We start from the raw sequence: 20,295 nt of genomic DNA, 5'->3' as shown, positions 1-20,295 counted from the left end.
ATTGGGTCCTTTCTCTCCTTTATCCACTACATGAAAATTATGAGATGTTTCAGTTCCCCATAATCACTAGGAGCTTGTATAACGTACTAACCGTAGTACAGTACGGACTTACTGTGTGACTCACTTGCTAAACTTTGAGACCTACATTTTCAGAGCTATGAAACAAACCTGACTTTCAAAAACCCACTAGACATAATACATTACATTCTCAAAGAAAAGGGGGGGGGGAAATATAGAGTAATATATTGACCAAAAACTGAAAAAAGGTGATTGGAAATAATAATAATAATAATATATTAGCGTTGCATAACGTGAAAGTGCCCGGCCTAGTAATCCAGATTCATTTGCTTGTAGATGTAAGTATTTCTTAGTCTGTTTATGACCGCAATAGACTTTATATGTTTGGCGTGGTTTACATAGTGTGGAGCAGGTGTGGCCATCTTCAACCCCCCAGAGCCATCAACAGGTCAGGTATTAGGGATATCCCTGCCTCAGCAAAGGTGGCTCGATCATTTTAACTGAGTCACTGATTCAGCCACCTGTGCTGAAGCAGGGATATGCTTAAAACCTGACCTGTTGGTGGCCCTTGAGGAATGGAGTTGGGTCCCTTGGTATGTAGCCATACTTGTTATTAACCATGTCCTGTGTAGCCTAGTGGTAATAGCATTGACTTTGAAAAGGGCAATCCCGTTCAAATCCTAGTGCATCACTTGATCTGCGACGCCAGCCGGGACCTGCGTCACGGTGTAGCGTTTTATCCACGCGCATTATTTTTATTATATGTAATGTGCTTTGCTTGCAGAACCCCCCCCCCCCCCCCCCCCTGGCGTAACACATCAGCTACTGTATATCCTTGCTGTGCGCTTACAATCTAAGGGGGTAAGGCAGGACCCCCCCACGTTGTGATCGCACGGGGTGTCTGTACGGAGAACAGCATGGTCCACGCGTGGCTGCACTGATTGCAGAATTGAGTCACAAAGGAGGAGAGCAGCTGCGCAAGAACAATGGAGGAAGGTGAGCATGGTGAGACACCCCCCCCCCTCCCCCTTCATTACTTTGCTCGTCATCCCTTATTTTCAGTGCACCTTACAGCAGGTGTTCAGTGCACCTTACAGCACCTTACAGCATCCCTTATTTTCAGTGCACCTTACAGCATCCCTTATTTTCAGTGCACCTTACAGCATCCCTTATTTTCAGTGCACCTTACAGCATCCCTTATTTTCAGTGCACCTTACAGCATCCCTTATTTTCAGTGCACCTTACAGCAGGAACTATATGGCACCAGGCTACTACTGCTTTGAAGATAAATGTGCAGCACCCTTTCTTTTGGGTGTTTTTTCTTTTTTATATTTTATTACCATTTATTTAGAACGGGGGTTGTGAGGACAATTCAATTACAATTACAACACCAACATACACCGGTACTGTAAGTAAATAGGACTCCAGTACTGGGAGGTTACCTGGCGCCCTGGGGTGCTTTGTTCTGTAAAGAAGCGGGGCTCTATATATTGCCATCGCTGATTTCTTGGCACATCTTGCTAGTTTAGACTTGTTCAGGCTTTAGCCACCTTGGAACAAGGAGGCAATGGGCGTATGCCAGGGCAACCTGGAAGCAGTCCATTCGCCATCCGCCATCTTGTCTTATCCCAGTCCACCTGTGGCTCTATCCATCAAACAAGATCTCATGGAAATAATACTGGTATTCTGGCTGCCCAGTAGTACATTTAAATCTGCTTACAAGTAGCATAAATAAAGTAGCCTTTGCCTCCAGCGTTGCGTGTGACCTGCGCAGTAATAATGGCCGCCCTGTCTCCAGGTTCCACCGTGGAAGGGTTGAGGCAAAGGAAACCAAATAACTCCTCCGAGAAAGAGGCGACCGCAGCAGAGGAGAAGCCCAAAGACACGCGGAAAGTGGGGAGATCTGCAAAGTGTGAGTACTTTTAGGGGTGCCGGGAGAGTAAGCCACGTCACGGGTTACTCGTCACAGCTGCAAAAACACAACGCCAGATTTGCCAAAGGGAAATAATTCCTTTTGGAGAGCGATTCAACTTTGTATTTTCCAAGTTTAGATCAGGGGTGGGCAACATCAGTCCTCAAGACCCCCCCAACAGGTCAGGTTTTAAGGATATCCCAGCTTCAGCCCAGGTGGCTCAATCAGTGGCTCAGTCTTCGACTTAAAACCTGACCTGTTGGGCTCTTTTTTACTGTAGTTGAGCTCCCCTGGTCTAGTGCAGTCTTTGCCTCCGTTTTGCAGTGCAGCGGCTGATCAAGAAAACCGCTGTGTCAGCTGTTAGTCAGAAATGTGAATGCATTCATTGAATAGCCTGTAACAACGGTCATAATGAGTCTTTAAGGAATCCACGGACCACTCTGAAGGTTTCTACAGACTGATCGCTTATACCGAGAAGGCACCTAAGCTCATTGCGCTGAATCATGTTAAAGGGTACCTGCTAATATCCTGCTGATATCCTGCTGATATCCTGCTGATATCCCGCTGATATCCCGCTGATATCCCGCTGATATCCCGCTGATATCCCGCTGATATCCCGCTGATATCCCGCTGATATCCTGCTGTCACAAATATTGCCTGTTTTTTTTTTTTTTTTTTTTTTTTTTTTTTCTTACTGTGGTCAAATAGTCCAACAAAAAAAATGAGAATGGCCTGATCTGTATTTGTGACACACAGCTGTTTAGTCTCGGACGCATTGCAAACTGGAAGCGAAAACGTGGTTCGAAAAGATGTACGCAGCCCTGCACCGTACAAAGCGTACTAATGATAGCAAAGGCAGAAACCACTAGACTGAAACCACATGTCTCTCACTTGAGCGGATCTTGTCTCTGTCGGCCAGTTCCACTGAAACATACATTGTGTTAGCTGTATAAGTGCAAGATTCAGGATGTGGTATGCAAATGAATAAGTGGGTCATATTCAGGGATTTCCCCCCGAAGCTTTTGCCTGTTCTGTAGTTTGTAAAGCTGCCTGATGGGTAAATGAAGTACAGAGTCAGCAACCCATTCAAGGACTTCCGGTTTGTCCTTTTGGACGCGTCCCTTTCACGTTGGTTGCTGATTCTTCAATATGAAGGTGGAACAGTAGCGTAAAGGGAGAAACCCGCTCAGCCTCCGTGCGTAATATGTGGTGGGTGCACAAGGGAAACAAGATATGTATGTGGGTGGTCTGAACCCTACCCTTGGAAAGAAGGGAGTGGGCAAAGAAAAAGCCCCCTTAACGCACTCGCCTACCACAGAAATAATCCAATATATATTCATTTGAAAAATGAATATATATTGGATTATTTCTGTGGTAGGTGAGTGCATCTTTGCCCTCTACCTTCTCTCCAAGGGTAGGGTTCAGACCACCCACATACATATGAAATTGGAAATAGACTGTAAACCAAACATAATGAGGTTATGACTAGGAAGACGTGTGTTGTGTGATTTTTTTATTTTTTTTTCCGTTTGTGACACCATCTACTTCGGGTTCCATGTCAAAATGGATTTGAAGCAAAAGGTGACAATGTGAGCTCATTTGCATGTAATTTCCCAGAATCCCTAGCTGCAGTGGAAACACTGTATGCTAAGAGATAATAAGTATTAGTAATTATTGACGAAAGACAGGGTGGCAGACCTGTTTGAGACATGTGAATGTGCTCACAAGTGGTATTTTTATTTGCTATACTTGGTACGGTTGAGGGGTTTTGTAAAAAAATTTTTACTCGCCATAACTTATTTTGTGTCAACCATCTACTTAAACTCGGGATATATATATATATTTTTTCTCCAATTTGTAACATAAGGAGAAAGCGAGTAACCGTGTCTCTCATATTACATGAGACAATCACGTATAAGCATCTCATATTGCACCGTCCTGTTCTACATGTGCACGGAAGGCACAGACTGCTCTTTGTGTAGCACAATTAGCTGAAGATGTGTCCACCGAACAGGAGACGTCTGAACTGCAATTATCCAGCATGATCCGCTTTAGAAATTCCTGGGAGCCGAATGGTTGGCAGTATCCCTAATTAGTCTTCTTAGAGAACACTTTGCTTTTGGTTATTATTGTGGTCTGTTACACACAATAAAGCCATCATTCATTTCACCGGCCCTACTCACGTTAAAGAATAATGTCATGTCACTTCAATTAAATCAATACAAAAAGTGTGATGGAGCGTAAGTAACTTTCATGTAAAGGGGGGGGGGGGCATGTAATGTCAGTAGGAAGTTTTTGTTTTATTGTAACTGCAGTCAATTTATAGTGGGAACCAAAAATCACCCACGTTAATAATATGGAAGAATAATATTTTCACATTATTTATATGCATAGCTATAACCAGGCTTTTGTTTCCCATAACTATAAGTGTCATGCTTTGTGTTTCATTGCATTATGAGTTAAGTGAAATTGTGTAGGTGTACGTGCAAAACACATTTGTCCCTTCAAACTTTCCTTAATGCTGAAACTGTAATTTCTTTGTTTAGCTGAGCCACTTGTCTTATCTATTAACCCCCCCCTTGTAGAGTCAGAGAGAGAGATGTACCAGCTGTCGGCCTTGAGAAAGATGAGGTAGCTTAGCACGGGTTTTCTTTTTGCTTAATCTGCTAAAATATATTGCAAAATGTATAACCAAGTAACTGCAAGAAAAACAAGATAAAGAAAAGTAAGATGTCCAATGAAGTCATAAGTGCTGACATTGTGATATTAAATATGCCCGCCCCTTCTTCTGGTATGTGATGGCTTACTTAGAGCCTATAGTTCAGTTCATTTATGTTAAAAGAATCAAGACATGGGTCTGATCTATGTGAATGTACTCTTGCAAGTAGCTGCTGCTGCAATAAAGTTTTTCAACAGATTGTTTTTGTCTGAAAAGAATAAGGCTGCGTCCAGGATAAGCGCTGACCCGTGCTGAGGCGCGCTCACGCTCGGCACTGAGCCCCTGCAGCCGCAATGAGAGCGGCTTTAGCAGGGGCTCGCGCAAGCGTGCGGAAGCGCGTGTCTTAGCAAAATTTTAGATTTGGCGCTCGCCGGAGCGCAGGGCCGGTCACGTGAGCGGTTCGCCCAATGAGGGCGAACCAGCTCCGTGACGTCACCGGCCCGCCCCCAGACACGCCCACGGACGGCGCGCGCTCTAAGGCCAGGGAAAGCACTGCTTTCCCTGAGCCTCAGCGCGCCTCCGCACGGGCGAAGTGTCTATGCCCGAGGCCTAAGTGTGGGACTGAGTTTTTCCACGACAATAATTAAACAGATTTAAATCTGGAATACCTAGAAGGTTTCTGTGAGACTTAAAAAGCAAAATACTCTAAAATTAAAAAAAAACCATGCAGTGCAATCTTCCTTTTTCTTTCATATTATTATTATTAGTATTATTATATATTGCTCTACTAAAGCATACTTCCCTCATTTAATCACTAGGCCGTAAAGACCTTGTTTCCCGAGTGGAAGAAATGTCTGCCATTTTCTCTGAAATATAGTTTGCAATCTAAAAAATGCAACGTGATAATTGGGTCTTTGTACAAAAAACTCAGCATTAAAGTGTATTTAAATGGGCCTCGGAATCCCATTGAAGAATATCTGGGATTGAACCTTTTGTGTTATAAGAGTATATAGCATTACTCTATATTGTAGAGGTCACTGTGCTTCTCTCATCATGTCACCCTACAATCCTCCACCTTCATCCTATTCCCTCATATCTCCTCTGCACCCTCTCTGGCACATTTAACCCCACCCCAACTCACGTTTTTAACCTCTCTCTCACCTCTGGCACATTCCGATCTTCTTTCAAACATGCACTCATCACGCCCATTCTAAAGAAACCCTCCTTTGACCCTAACCTCCCTCTTCAACTACCGCGACTTGTACACAACCGCCCCATTCACTTTCTCTTTCTCTCCTCGAACTCCCTCCTTGACTCTATAGAATTTGGTTTCTGTCCTCTACACTCCACAGAGACAGCACTAACAAAAGTAGCCAATGACCTACTCACAGTTAAATCTAAGGGTAATTTCTCCATACTAATTCTCCTGTATCTCTCTGGTGCCTTCGACACTGTTGATCACCCCCATCTCCTAAATATTCTCTACTCCATTGGCGCCTGCGACACAGCCTTCTCCTTGGCTCACGTCCTACCTTTCCAACCGCTCCTTCAGTGTTCCCTTCTCTGGTGTCTCCTCCTATTCACTCCCTCTCTGTTAGGTCCCACAAGGTTCTGTCCTTGGCCCTCTGGTCTTCGTACTCTACACCTTCTCTTGGGGGAACTAATACAATCTTTTGCCTTTCAATATCATCTTTATGCCGATGAAACACCCAAATCTATCTCTCGTTCCCTAACCCCTCCCCCTCTCTCCTGCCCTGTGTCTTCAAGAGTCTCCCTCAAATCTCCTGCTGGATGTCTCACCGCTACCTGAAGCTAAACATGCCCAAAAGAGAATTCATATACTTTTCCCCCTTCCACTGCTACATCTCCCTCACTGTTAATAACACCACAATCTTCTCAAGCCCGCTGACTAGGGTCAATTTTGACTCTGATCTCTCATTCATTCCTCACATTCAGTCCCTCACGAAGTCCTGTCATCTCTCCCCACCTCTGCAATATCTCCAAGATACGCACTTTTCCTCACTCATGATGCAACTAAAATCGTAATCCACTCGCTCATCATGTCCCACATCAATTATTGCAACTTCTCTTAGTTAGTATTCCCCTTGTCTGCCTATCCCAACTCCAATCCATCAAAAATGCTGCTGTTAAACTCATCTACTCACTCACCGCTCCACTTCTTACAAACTTCTCCTCACTTTTAAGGCTATATACGCTTCTGCCCCTCCTTACATCTCTGCCCAAATTTCTCGCTATACACCTGCCTGACTCTTGCGTTCTGCTGAAGGATAACAGGGAGTACCCTTTTGTATCTAAAACATTCTCCCGTCTAAACCCTTTCACACTCCCTACCTCATGCCTTTCCCTCTCTTCCATCCCACCCACCCCCATCTCCCTCTCTCTCCCACATCCCCACCCCTCCCTTCCTCTTTCACAACTCCTCTTCCCTTCTCCCCTCTCACATCACCCCGCTCCCTTCTCCTCTCTCACATCACCCCCTTCTCCTCTCTCACATCACCCCCCTCCCTTCTCTTCCCTCACATAACCCACCCTCCCTTCTCTCACATCACCCCCCTCCCTTCTCCTCTCTCACATCACCCCCTCCCTTCTCCTCTCTCACATCACCCCCTCCCTTCTCCTCTCTCACATCACCCTTTCTCCGGTCTCTCTCCCCACCGTCTCTCTCTCCCCCCGTCTCTCTCTCCCCCCCTCTCTCTCCCTCTCACCACCTCCCCCTCCCTCACCACCCCAACACACAACCTCCCCACCTCTCCCCCCCACTACCTGCGCACGTGGTGGTAGGCCTACACTGGGGCAGCTGGGTGAGGGACAGTTGTCCCTCCCCGTTCCCCTGTCGGTAGCCCTGATTTATCCCCTTGCAAGTTCATATGATTGTTATATTTACATTTCATCACTCTAAGAGTTAATGAAACCAAAATGTATTCATCCAACTGTTAAATGTTCATCCAACTGTTAAAGTGGTGGCATGTACCTTTTTTTGTCATCGTTATATAAATATGTTCCTTCATTATATATTTTTTCCATTTGTCAAGGAAAACTCTTGTGTATGTGATTTAACAAACAGCTTAACAGGCACACTTGCCTTTTTAAATAGAGGAAAGCCTTTTTAACGTTACCATAGTAACCACTGACCATTTAAGAGCACCCTATTGGACATTTTATTACCACCTAATAAAGTTGCATCCTAGCGATGAAACGCGTAGGGCTCGTGCGTGACGTCACCCAAATCGACACAGAGACGCATTGAGGTTGACAAGTCAGCATTTGGCAGCCTGTTTGTGCTGTGAGGATGTGGAAAACACAGCAGCTGCTTCCTGTAAGATGAAACTTTCAAGGACTCCAGCACATCGATATTACCTTCACTCTGCATTGCACATCCCGTCTTGGTGACCTGAGATTTTATCTCATGATGCTTGTGAAAACTCGCTCCTTGTGAGTGCATCTATTACCCCTCCATTAAACTTATTCCATGTACTGTACCTTTTTCACTATGGAGCATGCGCTTCATATATCTCTATATCTCTATCTCTCTCTATCTCTCTCTATATATCTATCTATTAATAATGTTAAGAAATGTTACCCTTTTTTAAAATAACACCAGATCACCAGGGGTGGACCTTAAAAAGGGCAAGTAATAGTAAAAAAAAAAAATGCAGGAATGGAGGGAGAAGAATCCCAGATTACCTAATTAGACCATGGTGCTAGAATCCCATAATCCTAAAACCCTCCATATTTGTATTTTGACATAGAACATGTTTTGGAGTACACTGTGACACAAAGTACCATGAATCACACTTCTATGCTCCAGAAATCTCAAACTAAGAGGGCGCATAGTACGCCCTACATACTGGAGACTGCAGGTTGCAGACCACCCCAGGAGACACACTGACGCCTATTACAGCAGAGGATTTGTATACTGCAGTTTGTCTACATTTTGTCTACCTCTAGCTGCCTGATGCTTGGGCTTTCACTAGCTATAGTTTGGTGTATGCCAATAGGTGGCTTGCCAGTGATCCCTCAGAAAGGACTGGCTTTAGGTGCTTAGAACCATGTTTTCTTTTGTATTAGCATATTGTGCTCTTCCTGGGCTGTTTCCATTGAGATATATTTGAGTGGAGGTGGGGTAATTAGGGAAGTACCACAGATATATTACATCTGTGGGAACGGCCTTGAAGAAGGGGCGTTTATGGCCCCAAAACGTTAATGTTGCCCCCCTATTATTTTATTACCCTCATCCATTACGTATATTGTACGTATATATTGTTTTCTCCCCCTTTTGTGTTTTTATTCTTTTCCCCTTGTTCCCACCCCCCCACCCCTCTCTCTCCTTGGTGTGGTTGCCTCTACAGGAGAGGTTGTCTCCATACCCTGCTATTGGGTTCCATGTATAGCTGCTTAAATAATTTTTCAAATACACTTTTGACTTATTCCAATTGACTATTGTTCATTGCTTCTATTGTTGCGTGCTGGGGCCATATGTATATATCTCTATATACCAAAACTTGTTTGACAATTAGTAAACCCCCTAACTTTAAAGGTGCCACCATTGGAAATACGATATGTACTATTGTGAGCTTCCATTTTTTTGCACCCTGGAGTCTTTTTAACACCCAATATTTAAACTTTATATTAATAAATAAAAATTGTTTTTATATTACTTATCATATCATTACACTTTTTGGATGTTCCGAGCTCTGCCCTTCCCTATTTTGGGTACATTACACTATTTAACTAAGTAGTGTGATTGAGTGTTGTTATATAGGGGACCTCACTGGTCTACTGGCCCTTCTTCGGTCTGTTGCTTACCAGTATCTGACTATATATTGTCTGTGACTAATAGAAGGCGAGAGGAGTACTAACAGAGCCATGTGATCCTGCGGGGGGCACGTTGACCCATAGAGCAGCTGAAGGATAATCTTGGCGTAAACAATGAAGCTGTCACACACGTCACTCCACTGGACTTTGGGATAGAAGTACTGAAAATGTCATTGAACTTTGCATCAAAAGATCTTTTGTTGTAAGTTCAATTACATTTTCAATAAGAAATACACTGGACCTTGTCAAAATACCACTATATTCATTTTAACTTCAGCCTCACCGTAGTGTGGGGGTGACGGCTTTTGTATGTATTTTTTTAAAGCGGATTAGGTCATTCTCCCTGAATAGAGAAAACAAAGCGGATATGATACATTTGCTTCCCGCTTTTCCAGATGTTGCACTGCAGCGGTTTGCCAAGCTTTTCTTCGGTTGTCTGGCGGCGGCCTCGAGCGGGATGATGTATGTAGTCTATCTCTCTACCTACCACGAGCGCAAGTTCTGGTCCTCCAGCCGCAGGGTAAGGGTGTTGAAGCTTCGTATTCACGTACTGGATCTTGATTTCTAATATGTTGTGGGAAAGGAGAGAGAGGGAGTAGAGGGTATGATGCCTTTTATTGGCCCAACAAGTAGCTGATCTGTTACAAACATTCGAACCTCTCAGGGTCCTTCAAGAGCCCTTGATAAAGGCTTCAGAGGGTAGCCAAAACGTTGGGACAATAAAATAATTTTGGGGGCATACCTTTCCCTTTGTACCTCCTATAGGTACTCTGATAGCAGCAGCCTATCCAGTAGTCTGCTCTTTACTATTTAAGTGTGTGTGCCCCAATCCCCTCACAATGTGTGTGTATATATGTATGTATGTATGTATATGTATGTATGTATGTATATATATTTTTATATATATATAACAGACACAAAAATGAATACCGCATCAACAACCAACAAGTAAATGCATTGTCTAAACCTATCTTTACCAGAAAAATAACTGAAAAGAAATAACAGAAAAATTAACTGCTAGGCGGTGCTAGAGAAATAAAGTAAATATAGAAACACAGAAAATGAAACCTCTGAAAAGCACTCAGACAAATTATGCAAAATAATAATAGTAATTTATTAAATCAAAATATGATAAAAAACAACTGACTGAAACCCTGCCTGACTAAGCAAAATAAATTGAAATAGGACAACCCCAAGGAAAACTAGACTACCATATAAAAACAAACCATAATATGATCAATACCTCAAATAATGTGACCACCATGGGGACAGAGTACCCATAGTGATCTACCACCGGCCGGTCGTATTGAAGAGATACTGAGCAAAGAACCAATAAAGGAAAATAATTAATAAACCTTTAAAGAAAATAAACAAACAGAATATGGTAGGGAATAACAGGCATGCTATACCAATGTGCGGGGCACTTAATAAAGAAGACCTATAGACATGAAACTATACATATAGTACATGACATCAAAAACATAAATTGGAAGGTACTTCAGTGACCCAAACACAGATGTCAAAAGAGAGCATATAAAGGAGAGAGACCCATAAAGTTGAAAGCAGTATAAAACCTGCAGATAGACATTAATATAGGCAGATACTCAGCTCCTGTGAGATGGTAGTGACACTGAAGTCTCAGGTAAACATAGCCACGAGTGAGAGGTTACATCCGGGGGTATGCACAGCAGGTATAAAGTCCAAATGAAGTGCCAGCATGCAGGGCTTGCAGCATAGAACTCCCACCAACGCGTTTCGCCCGCTAAGGCTTCTTCTAGTGTGGTACCTTTATCTCATCTCACAGGAGCTGAGTATCTGCCTATATTAAACAGAGATTGTAATTTTATGAGTCATTACTGACACAAGTGAACTCTCTTCCCATGAGCGCTATAGGCCATGTCTGTACATACTGTGCTATATGTATGCACACACAGCTGTCTCTTATACATACTTATACTCCTTGTTTTTCCATCCCTATACACCTATAGGGACCACATAGTATCCACACACACTTTTAGTTGTGCTACAATCTCTCACATTTCCACACCTACCCACACCATTTATATCCACTCCCACTCCACACACACATTGTGTAAAGCACTGTATATACTGTGGGCTCTCCATTAATTTATATTCACACAGATACACACACACACTCTTGCATCACTTGCTTTCAGGAACCTTTTGACACCTCTAGCCATAAAACACATCCATACCGGGGGAAGGACTAGCACAGATAACATTCCAAGAGACACTGTTTTTAAGTATTCCTTGTGCTTGCTTCATTCATTGTAACATCGCCGGAAGAAGAGATCAGTGTATCTCGAAAGCTCGCACAAATAAAAGCATTTCGTTAGCCACAGAACGGTATCATCTATTTATTTTTTGAGTGTGTGTGTGTGTGTGTGTGTGTGTGTGTGTGTGTGTGTGTGTGTGTGTGTGTGTGTGTATGTGTGTGTGATTGTATCAGTACCGTGTTAGCCGAGCTTCAATAATCAAAAAATAAATAGATGATACCGTTCTGTGGATAACAAAATGCTTTTATTTGTCTCTTGGAATGTTATCTGTTAGCCACAGAACGGTATCATCTATTTATTTTTTTATTTTATATATATATATTTATATATATATATATAAAAAATTAGTACACAAGGGATGCCTTTTTCCTGATAAAGACCGTATCTAACTTGAGAAGGAAATAGCAGAATGACAGAATAATCTTCAATAACATTTTATTATTATTGCTTTGTTTCAGGATCTGGAACGAGAAATCACTACATTTCAAGGGGACGGTGCTGTGTATTATTCCTTCTACAAAGACATGCTACGGGCCCCCTCCTTTGAAAGAGGTACAGGCGGTTTTAATGTACTCTGTGAAACTGGAAGACCAGGAGTCTGCACTGTCACACAAGACCAGCTTAGCACTGGCCAGTGGTTAAAATATAATTGTAGATGTAGTGGGCTGAAGGAGAAGCTTGGTGGGTCACAGAGCCGGTTAGTGGTACCCCATGCTGCCTCACTACCTCCCAGTGATACCCTCGCTACCTCCCAGTGATACCCTCGCTACCTCCCAGTGATACCCTCGCTACCTCCCAGTGATACCCTCGCTACCTCCCAGTGATACCCTCGCTACCTCCCAGTGATACCCTCGCTACCTCCCAGTGATACCCTCGCTACCTCCCAGTGATACCCTCGCTACCTCCCAGTGATACCCTCGCTACCTCCCAGTGATACCCTCGCTACCTCCCAGTGATACCCTCGCTACCTCCCAGTGATACCCTCGCTACCTCCCAGTGATACCCTCGCTACCTCCCAGTGATACCCTCGCTACCTCCCAGTGATACCCTCGCTACCTCCCAGTGATACCCTCGCTACCTCCCAGTGATACCCTCGCTACCTCCCAGTGATACCCTCGCTACCTCCCAGTGATACCCTCGCTACCTCCCAGTGATACCCTCGCTACCTCCCAGTGATACCCTCGCTACCTCCCAGTGATACCCTCGCTACCTCCCAGTGATACCCAACCACACATTAAATATTTCTCCTAATTTGTTGTTTTCAGGTATTTGACATTTTCATAGTGGGAGGTGAAACAGTTAAAGGCAGGATTTCTCCTTTCACTTATTTGCGCCCGGTCTAAAAAATAAGTATGTTTGTATTTTCTTCAGGCCTGTGCAATACTGATTTTATCTGGTAATGTGGAGTCTTGCTCTCCTATTAACTGGATTTACAGCAGAATAACTTTAAATTAAATACAGAGGGGAGACAAATGTCTAGGCCTAAAAAAAAGCCAAATGTATTCATTTTTACACGGACGCAAATAAGTGTAACTTTTACCTTAAGAGTGATTTAAATGTAAATGGAATAACCCCCTCGCCCCTACCAATGTTATGCTTCGTGTGGGGTGGGGGGGGGGGGAGGGGTGCACCTTTTACTTTTCAGTGATGCGTCCTGTGAGTTATTTGGGAACACACGTCTCGGTGATTGAAGTGTGGTGTGGGAAGTAGCAGTAACGGTGTATCCTCCCACCCTGTGCAAATGGAAAGAGTGACTGTACTGAACAGCCTTATTTCTCTCCCCCCCCAGGGGTTTTTGAGCTGGCCTATAACAACAAAACCATCCCGCTGAAGACCATAAACGCAGTGCAGCAGATGACGCTGTACCCAGAGCTGATGGCCAGCGCCATGTATCGGATATCCGGCAGCCAGGTGAGCGCCGCGTCTCTGCACACGCGTTCCTGGCACTGCACCGTTTTCCTTTGCTGCCAGAATGCGTTGGCGTTTACACGTCTCCAAAATGGCAAACGAGTGGGGGATTTTGCAACACACGATTCAGATATGAAGGATAAATGAAGGCAATGTGTTCAATGTATCCTCTTTTTTTTTTTTTTTTTGCTTTTCATTTTGTTTATAACATGCTGTAAGACGGGAATTACCGACAGAGCCGGCTTGAAACTTAGTGGGACTCGGTGCCAGGGGGTGAGCACTCGGCCTCTTACCTGCTCCGGTATCTCCTCCTGCTCCTCATCTCAGTGACGTTGCGGCGTCCTATGACGTCACTTTGTCATGGCATTGGAACGCCACGAAGTCACAGAGATGAGCAGATACCGGGGAGGAGAAGCCAGTTAGAAGGTAAAGGGCACTAACTGAGGCCTCCAATCGGATTAACTGTTGAGGGGAAGGGCATGGGGCCTCTGTAAGCGCGCGGGCTCAGAGTGATGGCACGCCATCAAGCCGGCCCTGTAAGAGCCAGCAACGCACCAAAGGAAGCACCAATCTGCCTCCATCTTGGTTTCCCTCTACTGGGGTCATCCTCTGAAATGCATTGGTGCCGATCAGCACAGAAGCTGCCATTCAGGTTGCTTCGGTGCTTTAGTGTTTGATAGGCACTAACTCATTTTAGACCATAGCTCCATAAGGCGTCGGTTTAAGATGCCATGGCCCTGACCCCGTCCCCCTTCCACGGGGTCTTCCGGTTTCAACCCCCCTCCTCCCCCCCTTCTCTCTCATTCCCATGAGTGGAGCTCAGAGCTTTCCTGACTTGGAGTAGCAGCGTCGCAGCATATTGAATAGCGCCCTAACGCTGAAAGGACTAATGCAACGAGGTCTCAAACCCCAAGAGCAGCTCTGTTTATTGTGGTCATTGGATTTGTTTTTGTTTTTATCATTGCAGGGTGTTGACGACCCGATGTATGTCTACATTGGGTTACTCTTTGGCTTGCAAGGCATTTACGTGAGCGCCTTGTTCGTCACCAGTTGGATAATGAGTGGAACTTGGCTTGCAGGCATGCTGACCGTGGCATGGTTTATTATTAACAGGTATGAGCACGGGTTAGCGTTTAGCCTTGTAAATGAAAGCAGACATTGCCATCGTTGCACTGTTTCTCTCGAATAAAAAGGCAGGGGACTAACGAAACAAAATAATCTGAGAGATTGGCTTTCTGCCGCAAATTCCATCACATTTAAAGTAACAATTTTACTTATTTGTATCCTGTGAAAAATTACTATATTTTCCTCTGATCCACTGAGTTCGTTCACTTTCTTTACAAAGAAGCTGCTGTTTCCCTGTAATTTTGGTGGTTGACACAGTCGAATATTTCAAAATACTTTCGCTTATCCAATTTATTTTTAAATCCCCAATTGCATACAATTTGATCTATTACACAGGGAAAGGGACTTTTCTCCACTAGCTCGGAGATGGGTGATTAGCGTTAAGATTAGGGGTTAAGGTTTTTAGGGTAAAGGGTTGGAGTCTTTAGGGTTAAGATTAGGGTTTTTAGGGTACGTGGTTAAAATTTGGGGTTTTATGGGCAAGGGGTTAATTTTAGGGTTTTTAGGCTAAGGGGTTAGGAAATAAATAACCTGCGCGGCGGCGAACTGTCCCGGCGGTGAAACGGTTGCGAATAAACAGCGGATTATTGTCCTAGACCAGGGGAGCGCAACCTTTTGCTGCTGCGCCCCCGTGTCGGGCCTGCTTCGGTTCTCGCGCCCCCCTCCTACCTTGCAGCTGCGTCAAATGACACTGAGAGGTTATGTGACGGCACATCACGTGACCCGCAGCGTCATTTGACTGTGTTGCCATGGTGACGCGTCACAGCGTCTGAATCGTGATATGTTTATTGTTGCAGAGGCCTCACACGATCCCCCTGGCATTTAATTGCCTTTGGGAAGAGCGTGGGGCCTCTGCAACCGCCCACGCCTCTCCAGAAAAATCTCCGCCTTCCCCCCCGCCCCCCTGTGTCCTAGCCCATAATAAACATCCACTGCGATTGGCTCATTTTGGGACATGAAGGGGCTTTCTGTAGCTGTCGACACATTTATTAAAGCCGCAGTCTGCGCTGATCGGCAGTTAATGTAGTTTTTTGCATGTATTTACTTTAAGAGATCTCTTCCTTCCCAGTCCAACGCTGTTTTTATTTTTTCAGTCCTTCGCTCCATTCCGTAGATGCAATCGTTTGCTTATCTTGATATTTGAAGGTTTTAGTCCGTCGGTGGCAGAGAACAGGGAAGCATTCGTATGAAACTCTTTGCAGGCCCCCTCCCACATTAAATTATTCAAGTACTGGGGAAGAAGGCTGACGGTGTTGTGTATTAAAACTGAAATAACTACATTTTTGTGTGTTCTCTTCTGCGCTTTGTTTCAGGGCAGATACCACCAGAATAGAATACTCCATTCCCCTGCGGGAAAACTGGGCACTGCCATATTTTGCGTGTCAAGTTGCTGCTCTCACCGGCTATTTAAAAAACAACATGCATTCTACAGAGGTAAATAAACATGTCCGTTTATGTCCCTGGAGTGGAACAGTTGTGGCTTGTGAGTTAAAGTTGTGCTTTGACTAATCCTAAACCATGTGCTCTGGGTGTGTTACAATAAGACAACCATCTTCTCTGCCATATCATGAGGTGTTTCGTCATTTATTTGATATACTTTAGCTTTGTCTAGAGCCTGGGTGCTCAACTCCAGTCCTCAAGACCCCCGACGGGTCAGGTTTTAAGGCTATCCCAGCTTCAGCGCAGGTGGCTCAATCAGGGGTTCAGTCTTAGGCCTCGGCCAGGCTGCGTGCTTAGGCGCGCTGAGGCTCAGGGAAAGCGGGTGCTTTCCCTGGCCTTGCGGTTGCTTACCGCATGCGCCGTCAGGGGGCGGGCGCGTCACTGGCCGGGGGAGGGCCAGTGACGTCACGGAGCTGGTTCGCCTCATTGGGCGAACCGCTCACGTGACCGGCCTGTCGCGCCGGCAAGCGGGGGAATTTTAAAATTCCCCTAAGACCCACGCTTCCGCGTGCTTGCGGAAGCGTAGGCAAGCCCCTACTAAAGCCGCTCTAATTGCGGCTGTAGGGGCTCAGTGCTGAGCGGGAGCGCGCGTCAGCGTGCCTCCGCCAGCAAGCAGGCAACATGGCCGAGGCCTTAGACTGAGCCACCTACACTGAAGCAGGGATAGCCTTAAAACCTGACCCGTTGGGGCTCTTGAGGACTGGAGTTGAGCACCCAGACTCTAGAACGGGAATGCCACATAGGGCGGGCGGAACATTTTCTATGGGGGCGCTGAACCTAGCCCCACGGTTAGAGACCCCCGCACTCTTACCCACAACATTTGAACTGATTGCCGGGGGAGAGCGCAGGGTCTCTGCAACGGCCTCCTACCTTCTCTCCGGCTTCTCCTCCTACATCTTCCGATAGCGACGGTACGTTGCCATGTCACGTGATGCAGAGGAGATGCCGGAGGGCACTAGAAGACACAAAAGCCTAAAAGTTACGATAACGAGTATTACAGAACTATCACGGTAGAACTGGAATTGAATAATTATATAGTATTTCGCATGAAGGTTTCTCCAGAACAGAAATCTAATGGGAAATTAAAGGCAAAATGTTATAGGGATAAAAAATAAAAAGTCAAAATAAAGGCAATTTGAAGAGTGAGCCCAAACGATTATTCCATTCTTCTCCCTTATTTTATTCCTTTTTGCTTCGATTTCATTCTGATCACACATTTTAATTCTCAAACCCTGTGGTGCATGGGTTACCAACTCTATTTTGTTCTGAAAAGTAACAACACTTCTAATCCTACCAGCTATTTATTAGAGATGGGCGAAACCGGGGGCGTGAAATCAGACCCGCACGTTACCAAGCCAAATCCAAAACACTTCATTCGTGTGCCTTGGTTCTACAAAAATCTTATTTAGACCCAAAACCAGAAGTCCCTGCCAAGGGCCCACCAGTTTTATTTGCGTATTTCTAAAAATATTTCACCAGGAAGTAATACATTGACAGTTACCTCTCGTTTTCAAGTATGTCCTGGGAGCAGCGTTATAACAATACATGGCTACATTAAGAGAACAGGGTTATACAGTCAATTCACAGACATTTCATGGACAGATAGAGTTGGAAATTTGGGTACAGGGGATAAAAGGGCTGTCCGCCTTTGGAGCGACACAGATGTACACTGAAGGGGTTCAGATTGAATGCAGCTGTGAATGCAGTGCCCAAATTCAAATTACAGTGCCCATGTGCCATTCTGGCAGCTGACACGCACATAGTCCTTTCACGGTTCCCAGCTACACCAGCGATCACATGGCCATGGTAGCGAAAGGACCGTGGCACTTAGGTGATGAAGGAACTCCGGTACCAAAAGGGTTAAATATTGACGGTTAACTGCAAAGCTAACACACAACTTCTGCAAGCTCAGAACCCAAACCACACCATATATATTCGTGTCAGTGCTACTCGGAATGTGATCTCATGCATATAACAAAAGACAAGGAGCCCCAGTACTGCATCCAATGTGAAAAATTATATACTGTAGTGTAATACTTATCTGTTTGTGCCGGTACAGCAGTGTTAGGACTTGCAAGAGATGCCCCACCTTGGCGGGGTTTGCCAGCTTAAAATGCTTTGGCCAAATAATTGAACTAAATGACCCTCACTTATGAGAAGAAAAACAGACGTATGGAGCTATATAATTTGTCAACTTGGATGTGGTATTGGGGCTTCTTGCCTGTCGTAATAACTCTAAAGCTACCTTTAGTGTGACCGTTAGGGCTATGCCCGCCTTTTCACCTTTCCCAAGTGTGAGGAGGATTAGAGACTATGGTCATTTAGAGGGAAGTGGGGGTGCAAAGTTTTCTGGGGGGGGTCACGGTGCTTACAGAGGCCCCCCCGCTCTTCCCTACAACATTTAAATTAAATGCCGGGCAACGTGGCACGCCGTGGGGTCACATGATGCCACTTTGCCATGGCAACGCGACGTCACGACATCAGAAAATGCTGGTGAAAAGGTATGGGAGGGGCGGTGCAAGGAGGGGGGGGAAGCAGGCAGGGGGCGCAGACAAAAAAGTTTGCGCACCCCTGATTTAGAGCATCACTATAGAATATTGTGTTTGCCACCACTGGTACGATATCAGGGATTGGGAAGCAGCGCTCCAGTCATTTCCTGTTTTGGAGAAAGGGTCCGAGTGCCATTGCAGCAGCTGAAACGTTGTTGTGTGGAGAGCTTCTACTTTATTGAAACTCCGAGGTGTCTTAGCTGCATGTTTTGTTCCTCTAGAAGGTATGTTACCTGCTGATGAGTGCATCAACCTATACCTTCATGATGATGTGGGAATACAGCCATTACCTGCTCTTCATACAGGCCCTCGCCCTGTGCCTGATAGACGGCTTGTCTTTGGTCCCGAAAGACAAGGTAGGAAGTGTTTGATTTCCTGTCTCTTCTACTGAATTGTCTGATGATTCATGGAACTTGCAGGTTTACACAACGTCTGCCCGATCACTGTCCTGGAATCTGCAACTAATGTGCCTCTATCTGACTCTCATCCTGTATATCTGTGGCAGATCCCATGTCCTACGTAATATACCTATGTCATGGGTTGTGTAGAAAATGTGGTTCAGCTCCGGAGACCCCCTGCTTTAAACCTGTATAATTGCCCCACATGAGTTCTACATAGATGTCATTCTAGTGAACGGTGCTTGGACCTTGTGTAAGTCATCTCATTTATCAAGGACTCCTCTTGGTTCATTCATCTACACTTCTATGAACTTTGTACTTCATCAGGTTTCAGAAACTGCAATAAGGCTAAGACCCCTGTGAGATGTGCACATGAGCTCTTCATTCTATTTATTTTGACAACAAAAGAATTGCGTAACATCCATCAATTTTGTATATTATTATTTATTTTTTTTAGGTGCTAGAAGTACACAAAATTTATTTGTAATACATTGAGAGTTGCCTCTCGTTTTCCAGTGTGTCCTGGGAACAGAGTTATAACAATACATGGTTACATTAAAAGAACAGGGTTATACGGTCAATTCCCAGACATTTCATGGCCAGATAGATTTGGGAAATTGGGTACAGGGGATAAAAGGGGTGTCCGCCTTTGGGGCGACGTAGATGTACACTGAATGGATTCAGATTGAATGCAGCTTTGAATTCAAAGTGCCCGAATTACGTAACATCCATCGATTTGTATATAAATATATATTTTTTTCTTAGGTGCAAGAAGTCCACAAAATGTATTTGTTCTCCGTGTTCCTGGGATATTTGCTCCAGTTTGAGAATTCGGCACTGCTGACGTCTCCTTTGCTAAGCCTTGTAGTGGGGTCAATGATTGCCAAAAGCCTTCAGGTAACCAGTGAATGTCATTGGCCATTTCTTATACCTGTTATGTATTATATGTCTCCTTATCTTCATTCAGAGGTTTTTCAATGTTGTTTCTTTTTCTCAGATCAATGTGAAAAAAGGCACCTTCCGGGCAAAAGTGATGAAGATAATGTATTTCTACTTGGCGTTTACAATTGCTGGATCAATCCATTTTTTAATTCGGGTAAGTAAGCTGTATGTTTAGCTTGTGGGGACGCCTTTCTGTGCGTCATTCCTCAGA

General features: G+C 44.7%; 1 protein-coding gene across 2 annotated transcripts in view; it reads left to right on the top strand.

The window, feature by feature from the left end:
- Positions 1 to 810: 810 nt before the first annotated feature.
- Positions 811 to 20,295, top strand: part of DPY19L4 (dpy-19 like 4) — a 36,427-nt gene continuing 16,942 nt past the window's right edge. The window contains exons 1-10 of one of the 2 annotated variants that reach the window (XM_075582704.1): positions 811 to 1,014; positions 1,817 to 1,930; positions 9,821 to 9,945; positions 12,181 to 12,274; positions 13,512 to 13,633; positions 14,598 to 14,743; positions 16,069 to 16,189; positions 18,966 to 19,100; positions 19,908 to 20,039; positions 20,140 to 20,238. In XM_075582704.1, the coding sequence (XP_075438819.1) occupies positions 1,005 to 1,014; positions 1,817 to 1,930; positions 9,821 to 9,945; positions 12,181 to 12,274; positions 13,512 to 13,633; positions 14,598 to 14,743; positions 16,069 to 16,189; positions 18,966 to 19,100; positions 19,908 to 20,039; positions 20,140 to 20,238 (1,098 nt within the window). In that variant the 5' untranslated portion in view covers positions 811 to 1,004. Of the gene's footprint in view, positions 1,024 to 1,816; positions 1,931 to 9,820; positions 9,946 to 12,180; positions 12,275 to 13,511; positions 13,634 to 14,597; positions 14,744 to 16,068; positions 16,190 to 18,965; positions 19,101 to 19,907; positions 20,040 to 20,139; positions 20,239 to 20,295 lie in introns of both variants that reach the window. The other variant, XM_075582703.1, reaches the window with a different exon arrangement.

The sequence above is a fragment of the Ascaphus truei genome, chromosome 2 (assembly GCF_040206685.1).
Source record: "Ascaphus truei isolate aAscTru1 chromosome 2, aAscTru1.hap1, whole genome shotgun sequence".
NCBI lineage: Eukaryota > Metazoa > Chordata > Amphibia > Anura > Ascaphidae > Ascaphus > Ascaphus truei.
Note: the sequence above shows the minus strand (reverse complement) of the source record. Positions and strands in the feature narration are given on the sequence as shown.